General features: G+C 48.5%; 1 protein-coding gene across 2 annotated transcripts in view; it reads right to left on the reverse strand.

Annotated features, from left to right (window-relative positions):
* The window catches only part of NISCH (nischarin), a 63759-nt gene that overhangs the window by 47947 nt on the left and 3018 nt on the right, over positions 1-12794 (reverse strand). For both annotated transcript variants that reach the window (XM_043886616.1, XM_043886617.1), the window contains exons 3-7: positions 12476-12658; positions 4188-4236; positions 3032-3195; positions 2523-2618; positions 1124-1219 (exon numbers count right to left, since the gene is read on the reverse strand). In XM_043886616.1, the coding sequence (XP_043742551.1) occupies positions 1124-1219; positions 2523-2618; positions 3032-3195; positions 4188-4236; positions 12476-12658 (588 nt within the window). The remainder of the gene's footprint in view (positions 1-1123; positions 1220-2522; positions 2619-3031; positions 3196-4187; positions 4237-12475; positions 12659-12794) is intronic.

A 12794-nucleotide genomic window follows, 5' to 3' on the forward strand; every position in this document is an offset into this window, starting at 1 on the left:
TACAAGCTGGCACTGTGGCCCCCGTGGCTGACAATAGGCCTTTTAACCATTATTTCACAGGGTAAAATCTAGCAGGGCTGAGACAGGGGAGCAGCAGGGGGCACCATCTACTGGGAAGAGGGCAGGTCTCCTCGATTCAGCTTCTGATGCCCTTTGATAAAACTTCTCCTCTCTCAATGGATCACTCTGGGCTCCCTGAGCAGGGAAGCAGGGAGTATCTCTCAGAGGGGGCAAAACTGCCTGAAACAAGCCACCTCTTTTCAGCCGGAAGCCTCAAAAGAAAGACTTTCCATCAAACCTAAATCTTCATCAGATTCTAAGTTCTAAAAGTAACACTATGCTTCTTTCTAGAAGAACTTTAAGATTACTGAGTCTGCTAAGTGCTAAGTCATTTCAGTCGCGTCCACCTCTTGGCGACCCCATGGACTGTAGCCTGCCGGGCTCCTCTGTCCATGGGATTCTCCAGGCATGAATACTGGAGTGGGTTGCCATTTCCTTCTCCAGGGGATCTTCTTAACCCACGGATCAAACCAGAATCTCTTACATCTCCTGCATTAGCAGGTGGGTTCTTTACCACTAGCGCCACCTGGAAGTCAAGTCATTACTAAGATGCAAACCATAAAAATGTACAGAGAGAGGGGAAAAAAACCTCTTACACACTTGGTTTGTGAGTCTGTGTCACTCACGTATAAACAACAGGACCCAGCACACACAACCTCGCCTGCCTATTCAAGTTCCCTGAGAACAAGATACAAATGAGCGCTAAGCCAGGGCTTTTCATAGTTAGAGAACATTTCCATCAATTCATCTAATGAATGTTCTGACACTCCTGCTGCTGAAAATTTATTAAAAACCAGTGACCTTTTTCTGGGAGGTGGGGATTATCCTGCTCTTAAAATCTCTGATTTAACAGTGTTGATTTGGGATGACAATGTAGCCTGAAGTATCCCAGGGACTGTCAAGCACTGGGAGGTCCCACATGAGCATGCAGCTGCCCAGGGCAAAGTCTGGCTTCTGACTCCTGACAGATGGCAGTAGATTTTGCATGATTTGCAGTGAGGCCACCACAGTGCAGGGCCCTGCCCCTCAGACGGCACCCAGGAAGGTAAAAGGTGGCGCTTACCTTCATGGAGGTTGCCGAGAAACGGACGCTCATCGTGGCCAAGGTGGGCTTGGATGCAACCAGCCCCCGGATGCGCCTGGCATCACAGTGACTTATCTGGAACAAGAACAGCTGTGTCTCAGAAGGGCATTGTCACTCCAACAGAAGTCCCGTGAAGTAGATGTTCACCACCCACACACAAAAGGAGCACAACCATCAGTGATCCCGAATTCTTCGAGGCAGGCGGTGACTCAAACCCCAAGTCTCTACTTTCGCCAGCTTTTAGTGCTAACTAGACATGTTCTGAAGTAGCCTGTGAGACAATGAGACAAACTCTTTTCTCTGAACAGTTGCTTGGGGCTTGGTGGCTGGACACAAAGTGAGAGCCAGGGAGAGCCTGGGGCCTCTGCAACATCACCTGCCCCACTCCACCGGCCTCGGCAGCCTTGCAGGGGCAAGGAGGGGTACAAGCCAAACCACCTCCCTCAAGCCACCTGAGTGCCACGCCACATACCCACAGACCCCGCCTGGCAGAGCCGCAGTCTGCCCAGCCAGGCACTCCTCTCACTTCCCAGCCCCACTTGCCTGTGTTGGTCGAGGCCCAGATGCCCATCGAAGGAAGGGTCATCAAGGGACCTCCTGAGACAAGCCAAGCACGTTGCAGAGTCAGACTCTGCTGAACTCAAGACATTAGATTCCCCTTTTTAACTGTGTGATCCTGGCCAAACTTCCTTACCCCCCTAAGCCTCAGTCTCCTCAACTGTGGGAATATAAGTGCCCACTTCATGTGGCTGTTGAGAAGATTTCATCAAGTAATGAACATTAGACATGGGGAACAGGGCTGCACACAAAAGCCATGCACGAGAACTCGCTGAGTTAAAGCATTTTTAACTATTCTCTACTGAGTCCCCTTCTTATTAAAAAAGAAAAAAAAGGTAACAAAATTGGCACTGTGAACCCAGGAGTTCCGAAGTGAGTAATGTGAAGTATTTCCTGTTAGGTGCAGGCACGGCAGAGAGCAGAGAATCCTGCACCCCCTCTGCTGACCTGCCCTGGGAGATGCAGACATGGAATTGGCTCTGTGTGACCCACAGGATGACTTCCGAGCACTTCACCTCGAGCAATGAAGAAGCCCAGGAGGAGCTGGGCGCCGGTGCTCCAACCTGCCCAATGCTGCGGGGTGGGCACTTGCAGACCAGCCAAGAGCAGCAGAAGCTCCCCTCTCTCTGCCTCCGCAGCGCCTGACTTCCCTAAATGGAATCTGCCACCAACTGACAGACACAAAAGCAGCAGTGCCTTACGATTAAATCCAGACGCTCAACCTCAGGAACACTCCCTAGCCACGGACAGAACGGTCAGAAATCAGCCCATCCTGCAGAGGGCACAGTCCCGCCTGCACTCCAGGGGCCCCGGGCCTTACCTCCACCTGATGAAGAGACTTGAATATGGACAGATCAAAAGGCAGGAGCTGCTCCTGAATGTTGCTGGTCCCAAAAGGTCCTTCTGTGCCAGAAACCTACAGCCAAATAAATGGTGTGAATTAGGGATGCTGCTGCAACCAGCACTTCCCATCCATGTTCACCGAGCAGTGTTGCAGCAACTGCCAAACCCTGCTCCAAGCTTTGCCAGGCTGTGAGAGGCAGTCTGGGCAAGGACTCCCACTCAGCACTTCATGATCAACAAAGCAGGCTAAAGCCAAGGTTCAAAGCAGGGGGGTCACTGGACTATGACTGCCCCCTAGTGCTCAGAGCCGGAAGCACAGTGCCTAGATCACCAAACGTCACCTTCTTTTCCTCAGGGCCTGCAGGGTATACACACACACACAAACACACCCCACACACTCCCCTGCCCCACCACACACACCCAAGTCATGAGCTGCGTGCCCACGACTGAGCAATTCCCCATGACCAGCAATTCCCACAGCTTTACCTTAAGGTACTTAAGGCGACAGGTGAAGTCCAGGATGTGCCCCAGGTCAGTCTTGGCATCCCCGCTGGCGCACGTGGGCTTCCCTTGCTGCAGTTGCTCAGTGACTGCGTAGAGCTGCAGGGGTCCGATGGCGAAGACCTCGCCAGCCCCCAGGAGCTGTTCTCCTGCAACAGCCACAGCCCAAGGGGTGAGCACTGGGTCCCAGCCCCGCTGTGCGGCCAGGGTACCTGCCCACCCGGCCAACAGTGAACAAGCACTGGGCCGGCACCCGTTACGCACACCGAGTCAGGACGAAATAAGGACCCTCCTGAGCATGCAGAAGCGGCCTCCCTCCTGGGCTGACAGCTCAGGGCAACCCAGGACACGTGATTACAAAGGAGGGAAGGGCCACAGGAATTTGCACTGGGGAGCCTCTGCAAGGTGAGACTGAGTTAAAAACCTGAGGCCCTGGGCCAGGAGAAAGCCAATGCACGCACACTTAGGGCCATGGGCCTGTGCTGTAACCTCTAAGACGTAGACTTGCCTTAAGGTTAGGTGAGACCTAAGGTGCCAGCGCAGTACAGGGCCTGAGAGCGGAGGGGATTCTGAGCCAGACAGACTGGTGTTTGGTCCTCCTTTCCAGCTTTCCAGCCACGTACCCTCACACAGGTAACTGGGCCTCTCACCCTCAATGTCCTTATCTGGCCCTCTTTCGGGGGAGCAGTAAGATACAAACAGAAGTCTGGACCACAAGCACTCAGAACATCTTAGCTACTGTTACTGTGTTCTGAGGCAGGGTCATGACCCCAAGCCGCCTTGGGTGCCATCTGAACCCTTTTAGGTAAGAACAAACCCGGTGTAAGAGGGCAGCATGCCACCCACCTTCCAGAACTCCATCAGAAGGCCCTGGAATACAACCTGAGCCTGAGAGTAGAGCCCCTGAAGACAGGGGCCCAGGGGTCCTAAGGTGAAGAACACAGCTCCTCAGACTTGCAGAGCAGACAGGTGCATAGGCCTGCCTGTGGACCAGGTCCAGGGATTTGGGGAACCCTGGGGAGGTGGGTCCTGGCTAGAACTCACTTGGCACAGAGCCAAGTGATGGGAGTTCCGGGCCCTTGGCTGCCTGACAGGGCTAGCCAAGGTGCATCCAGTATTTCAAGGACCCCTGGCCATATACCTTTTTCAAAGAGTTCCTCAGCCAGTGCTGCAGTGATGCCATTAATCTCCTGAAGAGAAAACAAAATCCAGTCAGGATATTCCCCTGCTCCCCACCACTGGGACTTGCACCTTTCCTGCCATCTACTCCCTCCACTGCTGCAAAGCCAGCTCTCCAGAAGTAAAACAAAACGGAGAGAGTAAATCTAAAGTGAAACAGGCAGCTCAGAAAGGGAAACAGTACTTCCAATTACGTGGATATCAGCTCCAAGGCCACTCAGCACGGGCTGAGAACTCCAGGCCCAGGAGACCGCAAAGCCTGGCCATGTCAGGCGCTGGCTGGGAAGTCAACAGCTCCCAAAACTGGCCTTGGGAGATTACTAAGAGAGGCATGGCAGACAGATAATCCTGCTTCCTCTGGAAAAGAGGTTCCCACTACCCTGGTGGGGAAAAAACAGGCCTCCCAGAGCCAGCCCTGCCTGGGAGTGACCATTTTTACTGACATTCATGTCCCACAGGTATCTGAGGAAAGAGTGAGCACCGGCTCTCTTCCTGTGCCATCCCTCCAAGGCTGGTGACAGCACCAGAGGCCAGGGTCATGAGAAAGAGGCAGGAAAGGATTCCCTTTTAGGGTGATGGGGTAAAGGCAGCACAAGAAGGATGACCTTCAGTCACAGTACCAGCTCATGTGCTGGGTCTCAATTCACACCAGGCAATGGCCTAAGGGCTCCCCACCAAGAAGCTCACTCAATCCTCCCGACGCCCTAGACCAGGAGGCTCTTATTTTGAATCCTATTTCACAGGTAAGCAAATTGAGGTGGAGACATGCTGCGACCCTCAATGTTACATGGCAAGGAACTGCCAAAGCCACACTTTCAAGTGCTTAGCCGTGAAGCCTCTTAGTACACAGCTGACTGCCTCAGCATTTCGGGGGTGTAACCATGGGGTTGCCAGAGCCCCAGAGCTTGCAACCCCACATCCTGCAGGTAAGAACAGTACCTAATTGACAGATGGCAGCCAACAGGACTTTTGTAAACAGGTCCAGATGGAAACTGCACAATCACCTTTGTAACTTACAAGAACACCTCTGCTACAATTAGTGTGTGTACAGAACCTGAAAGGCACCAGGCTGCAAGAAACAGAGTGTCCTTCTCCAGTTTTTCTATTGTTCGTTTCTTGCTTACCTTTTACACATAAAGGATACCCTAATGGTTGCTTATATGCTGCAAATATCTAAGTATCTTTTCTTTGTCTGTGTGTTCACACCAGTTCTCCTGACAGAGAGAGGTTTGTCAAGCTTATATTTTTTTTAACCTGTGATTCTTTTCCTTTATGACTTCTGGGACCTCCTTCCCAACTAAGTGTTTTAAGATTATAAAAACACTCCCCTAATTTCTCCTTTTAGTACTCTAAGATAGCTGTTATTTTAAAAATGTGCTTATTTCATCTGCTTGAAATTCAGCTTGTATGACACTAATTCCCCCTTATTCTCACAAATGAACAAAAAGCCAAAGGGAGAAAAATGAGCAAACGCAGCTCCACTGATGGGGGGCTCAGAGTCTGGCAAGACACAGGGTCAAATGTAAAAGGGCCACCAGAAGGATACAGCAGGCTCTGAGCCAGAGAGGCTCCAGTGAGTGAGAGGACAAGCCATCAGTTCACTCAGAAGTTCAACTTCAGTCTCCTGCAACAATTCAATTGCTGGGCAGTTACTTCCTTGGCTGCTATGAAGAACAGAAGATCAGGAAGACCGTGGAATGACCCAGAAACTCGTTTCTCTACCTACACTCTGAGAACCAAGTCCTGTCTCCGGATCAGCACTTCCCCACCTGGCGTGCAGTCAGCATCGCCCATCGCCTGGACAGCCTTGACACAGGCTCCCGAGCGGCTTCGATCCGCACCCACCTCCAGTCCCCAGGAGCAGCTCCCCAGCCTCTCCAGTCCCAGCAGGGACACTAGGTCTCACATGGGAAAAGGGCCCCCAGCCCACGCTTAGTACAAGCAACACTTATTCTCAAAGTTACATTTCTTTGGGCAGCTGGCATCAGCACCAGCCCAGCTGAGGAGATAGGGCTGGAATTTCCGGAAGACACAGAAAGTTGGGAGATGTCGAGGGCCAAGGACTCATGCTAAACAAAGAGCATGTTTCTACTTCTGAGCAATCTAAAAAGTAGACAATTTCTTCCGCCCCTCCCCTTGGGCTCCGGAAACACTCCCTGCAGCTATACCAGGCAGCACTATCTACTCAGTTGCCTTGGCCGATCTTCACCTCGAGATACTCTTAATCAAAGGGGAAACAAAGAAAGGCCTCAGTCCCAAAATCCACAGCATAGGTCTTTTCAGAAAAGCATTTTGTCTGCCTCCTCAGAGTGCTCTGGTTCAACTGTGGCCTTGTGGCCAAGGTTGGGCCTCCCTCCTGCTAGGAGGAAATGGGGGCATTGATGGGTCCCAGTTAAAGCTCCTGCAGATTCTGCCCAGAGGTACCTCTGCCAACGGGTACTCCCCCACCCAAACACACTCCACCCAATCCAGCTGAAGGGACTTGAAATACTTCAGGGATCCACAGATTTCTGAACTGAAATACCCTAAAAAACAAAAAAAAACCAAATAGCAGGGAGCTTCTCTGGTGGCTCAGCGGTAAAGAATCTACCTGCCGATGCAGGAGACATGGGTTTGATCCCTGGTCGGGGATGCTGCTGCATGCCAAGGAGAAACTAAGGCCACGCACCACAACTATTCAGCCTGTGCTCCAGGCCCAAGAACCGCAACTACAGAAGCCTGTGCGCCCTAGACCCCATGCTTTGCAACGAGAGAAGCCCGCCATGAGAAGCCTATGCCCCACAATGAAGAGTAGCCCCCACTTGCCAGTAGTAGAGAAAGTCTGCCTGTAGCAATCAAAATCCAGCACAGCCAAAAATAAATAAATGAAAATTTTAGAAGACATTCTTTATACTTCAAAAAATTTTTCAATTAAAAAAAAAAGGGGGTTTAAAAGCTGTAACACCCACTTCCAAACATGTTACATTCCAATCAATCAGCCACCTGCCAGGGTCACATGCTGGTTTGCACCCCTGAGCAGCACCCTTGTAATGCAAGTTGCTCACTTGGGTCCAACTTGCTCAGTTGTGTTCAAGCTGCTCAGTTGTATCCAACTCTTTGCGACCCCATGGACTATATAGTTCATGGAATTCTCCAGGCCAGAATACTGAAGTGGGTAGCCTTTCCCTTCTCCAGGGGATCTTCCCAATCCATGGATTGAACCCAGATCTCCCGCATTGCAGGCAGAGTCTTTAACAGCTGAGTCACAGGGGAAGCCCAAGAATACTGGAGTGGGTAGCCTATGCCTTCTCCAGTGGATCTTCCCGACCCAGGAATCGAACTGGGGTCTCCTGCACTGTAGGCAGATTCTTTACCAAGTGAGCTATGCACACAAATGCACCATGGACTATTAGGCTGCGGCTCCGACAGCATGTCAGTACATGCAGGTCTGTGAACCCCCTGCAGCACAGACCCTACTCAATGAATAACCCCAGGCCAGTCCAATGCTCCTGCTTGGCATAGGCTTGAGCACAGTTTGTGTGTGTCAGTGGGGCATTAACGAGTGACTCAATTACACATCACTGTGTGGTTTACACACACACACACACACACACACAGAGGGGTCGGAGTCCTTGATAACTTATTTCATGCCTATATGAGGCACACCAGCAGAAGTCAGAAACACTGTGTGCATAAAAATTCCCCATTGAGAGATTCAAGCCTAAACTTTGGCTGAAGAGAGCTCCAAGACTATAAGTAAGCCACAAGGATGTCTGTTGTCATTTACAGCCTGTATTTTGCAACTAAAACAAACGACCAAAAGCTACCTTTAGGATGGTAATGGTTCTATCCTACTCTGGTTTCAAATTTCAGAAAGTGTTTTTGTTCTGTCCAACTGGTTTCAAGATAACAAAATAATATAAATGCCACCTTTGACAAGAAGTGAATGCATTTCCTAACTAGAATAGCTGGCACTGGCTGGGACCCAGAGAGCCCCCGCCATAAGCCCAGACCTCTTCTGGGCTCTTCACCTTCACTGCAGTCTCCTGCAATTCCCAAGGGTGCAGGATCATCCCCTTCCAACTCACAAGAGGAACTGAGACACACAGAGGTTCCATGACTGCCTTTGAATAAAATGTCAGGAAGCAGCAGGGCTGGGAGACAAACTTGGCTCTGCCTGCCTGTCAGACAGCCCGCCCCAAAGTGGTGGCCTCAACCTCACACCATATACAAAAATCCATTCAAAATGGTTAAAGTCCTAAATACAAGAGCTAAACCTGTAAAACTCTTAGAAGAAAAACATAGTTGTAAATCTTTGTTATCTTGGATTAGGCAATGGTTTCTTAGCTACGATACCAAAAACACAAGTGACTGGAGGGGAAAAATGGGTAAACTTCATCAAAATTGAAAACTTGTGTTTCAAAGAATACAATCAGGAAAATGAAAACAACTCACACAATGAGAGAAAATATTTGCACATCAAATTTCTAATAAGGGTTTAAATATCCAGAGTATACAAAGAACTACAACTCAACAACAAAAACAACCTAATTTTTTGAAATGCAAAAGATTTCAATAACTTTACCTAAAGAAGATATACAAATAACCAACAAGCACGTGAAAAGAAGCTCAACATTATTAGTCATTAAGTAAGTAAGTGAAGGCGCTCAGCCATGTCTGACTCTGCGACCCCATAGACTGTAGCCCACCAGGCTTCTCTGTCTATGGGATTCTCCAGGCAAGAATACTAGAGTGGGTTGCCATTTCCTTCTCCATTAGCCAAATGAAAATTGAAACCACAAGACACCACGGTACACCCATGAGGATGGTTACAGTAGAAGTGAACAGTACCAAGTGTGGGCAAAGACAGGGAAACATAAAGAGCCTACACATTGCTGGCAAGAATGCATTGGGCTGGCCAACTTTCTGGCCAACTCAATAAAATGGTGCAGCCGCTACAAAAGAAAATTTGGCTGTTCCTCATAAACAGAGTTATCACAGAATCCAGCAATTGTACTCCTAATATATACCCAACACAAAGTATGTTGTTGCTATCCTTTAGTTGCTAAGTTGCGTCTGACTCTTTTTGTGATCCCATGGAGCCAGGCTCCTCTGTCCGTGAGATTACCCAGGCAACAATACTGCCAGTCCCTTCTCCAGGGCACCTTCCTGACCCAGAGCCTGAACCTGCCTTGCCTGCATTGGCAGGTGGTTTCTTTACTACTGAGCCATCTGGGAAGAAAGTACGGGTCTACACAAAAACATATGAATGTTCTCAGCAGCCTTATTTAATAAAAGCCAAAAACTGGAAGCAAGCTAAACTTATCAGGCCATTAACTCATACATGGACAATATATGGTATTTCTTAACAATCTAATAGTACTTTACCATAAAAGAACTGAAGTATTTACTTTTGCTTACAATATGAATGGACCTTGAAAATACTATGCTAAGTGAAAGCAGTCACAAAAGGTCACATATTGCAATGAAATGTTCAGAATATGCAAACCCATATATTATGAAAGCATATTAGTGACTGCTGATGGGTACACAGTTCCTTCCTGGGTGATAAATGTCCTGGAATTAAGACAGTAGTGACAGATGCACAATTTTGTTAATATACTAAAAACCACAGACTTGTACACTCTATAAGAGTGAATTTTGTATGTGAATTATATACCAAAAAAAAAAAAAAATCCACACCTCAGCCAAATAGGGTTCCCTGGCTCCACCCTGTCCAATGTCAGCCCCACGAGAGGTGGACTACACTGGGAGTAAATTCAGAGAGGACACCGATGGGGCGAAGGTTACCAGAAACCTTCCCTAGGGCTCCCAGTCTGTAAAAAAGCTGGCAAATCTTTTGGGCCCTGTCTGTCCAAATTCATTTGAAGATCTAATACAGTGATTCCCACTCAGGTGCAATTTGCCCCTCAGGCAGTATCTGGCAATGTGTGAGACACTGCTGGTAGTGACAACATGGCAGATGGGGGGGCAGACTGGCATCCAGTGGGCAGAGGTCAGAGACGCTGCCCAACACTGCATAGAGCAGCCCCCACACCAATCGTCTGGTCCAACACGTCAACAGGGCCACAGCGAAGCAACCTTGATTTAGTTTAATGATGGATCATCACTTTTTTAGAACTCTGGATTTATATAACCAAGGGGCCCTTCTGATAATAATTATTTCAAATATGTTCAAACTGCTCCAAGCAGTAGAACACGCCTCAAACCAGAACCACCACAGGTGGAGGGCAGGCCCAGGCCCACCTCAGGCACACCTATCTCCAAAGCAGCCCAGGATGTCTCTGGTGGCCCAGTGGACTCGAATCTGCCTGCCAATGCAGGGGACGTGGGTTCGATTCCTGGCCTGGGAAGATTCCACAAGGCGTGAAGCAACCACGCCCGATCTCTGGGTCAGGAAGATCCCCTGGAAAAGGGAATGGCAGCCCACACCCTACTGAGCCTATGCTCTAGAGCCTGAGAGCTGCAACTCCGGAGCCTGCGTGTTGCAACCACTGAAGCCCGCGCACCGAGAACCTGTGCTCCGCGACGAGAGAGGCCACCGCAGTGAGAAGTCCGTGCACCACGGCCAAGAGTAGCCCCCACTTGCCACAGCTAGAGAAAAGCCGGCACAGAGCAACGAAGACCCAGCGCAACCAAAATAATAATAATTAACATATAAATTATTTAAAAAACAAAAAGCAGTCCACGCCTTTCCATGCTCAGAGGCAGCCAGGAGACGGCCTCAAAGGCCCAGGTCTTAAGCAATGAATTATACTTTAAACTTAAATAGCTAATCAAAGCTTTCTTAAAGTACAGCGTTTCTTAAAACACTAACCAGTTTTCTGAAAGATTCACATAAGGAATGGACTTTTCTTTTTCACATAAGGAAAGAAAATGCAAAAAAAAAAAAAAGTCTACAACAGGAAAACTACTGCTAACCACATATGTTACCGGTACACGCCAAACAAAATCCAAAGATAAGACACACATATATAGCTCCCATCTATAAATGCCACTCTTTTTTTCCACAGGGCTCCTCCACGCTGAGTGGCCCACTGCTAGTGCCATCACCAAATTTCCAGGTTCTATCTAACACTTCAAGAAAGGTTCAGCTGTCTCACTCTGAAAATATCTCAAGACAATTATTTTTTAAACAAGTTTGGCCTTTTAAGACCACAACCCAAAGGTCTCTTCATAAAAGGCAAGCCTGAAAATGGAGTGGGTTGTTTTTGTTTTTTTTCCCTATCTTCATCACACAAAAGGAAAATAATTAAATGTAAATTATGCAAAAATCTACTACCTAAAAACAACTCCTTGTAATACTTTGATGTATAACCTTCTAGAATTTTCCCAGATATATTCATACAAACTTTTTAAAATAAAAACAGGACCATACCCTAATACCATTTTCTACCCTGCTCTTCATCTAGTAATATATTTCTTTTCCTACATCAACAAATCCACAGACACATCATCATTTTTCCAGCAGCATAATATCCAATTCCATGCTAGCTCCCTTTAATGTTTTTGTTTTTTAAGTCACCTCCTATGGGGCTTTTGACTGTCTTCAGTATCTTATTATAATCCTGGAATGACTACCTTTACACCTATATCCTTTTCTCAGTAGCCTAGTCTTGTCCCTTAGAATAAATTCTCAGAAATGAAATTACTGGGTTGTTTAACGTTTTGGTTTCACACTGCACCCAACTTCCCTCCTTGAAGTGTGACAACTCATACTGTCACCAGCAGCCCATGACCGTTGTTCCTCCATCCAGAAGGGAGTGCAGAACTGCCCTGAGACGTACATTCCCATTGGAGGACGCCATCTACCCTCACTCAGCACCTTGGACTCTGACGATGCCCTAAGATGGCAATATTCTGCCAAAACAGATGGATCCCTTAATTAGTTTTGAGCTGGGAACCAACAACTCAACAACAGTCGATGCCAGGTGTCAGCTGTTTCTAATCTAACCCCATCCACTTGGATGGAAACCTTGCTCAAACACCCACAGGACGTTTTTGCCAAACAAAACGGCTTGTGGTGGAGGAAGACCTCTCTGTGGCCAGAGCTGGTCAGCCTAATTTAAGGCAAATCTGTTTATGAACACGCTCAGTCTGAACCCCAGCCCGCCAGGATGCTCCTCCATCTTCCAACCTCAGACTCCAACTCCAGCCTACCTCTCAAAGTTGAAGTCTACAAGGCTTGCTACCTGGAGCTCTGGCGGCTGTAGGCTTGCAGGCGAAGGAGAAAACCCAAGAGGAACTTACGTAAAAGTGGAAATGCAAGAAGTGGGCCAGCACCCTGGGGGCCACATCAGGGAAGGTGGCCAGGAGTGTCTGGAGATAAGTTTCTAGATCCTTCTCTCTCTTTTCCACCAAGCTTCTGGAGTTTTTCCCGATTATCTTTTTGGGCGGAAGCAGACTTCTATCAATCTTCTTCTCCGCAACAAGCTGTAAGAAAACATAAGCGTGTCAACCACAGACCAAGAGGTTCTGTAACTGTGAGAGGCCCAGGTAAGCAGCTGAGGGGCAGGTGCTTGCTACGAAGCTCATCGTGGCAGGAGTACCACGATTAGTGATCCAACTA

Source organism: Cervus elaphus, chromosome 24, assembly GCF_910594005.1.
Source record: "Cervus elaphus chromosome 24, mCerEla1.1, whole genome shotgun sequence".
NCBI classification, from domain to species: Eukaryota; Metazoa; Chordata; class Mammalia; order Artiodactyla; family Cervidae; genus Cervus; species Cervus elaphus.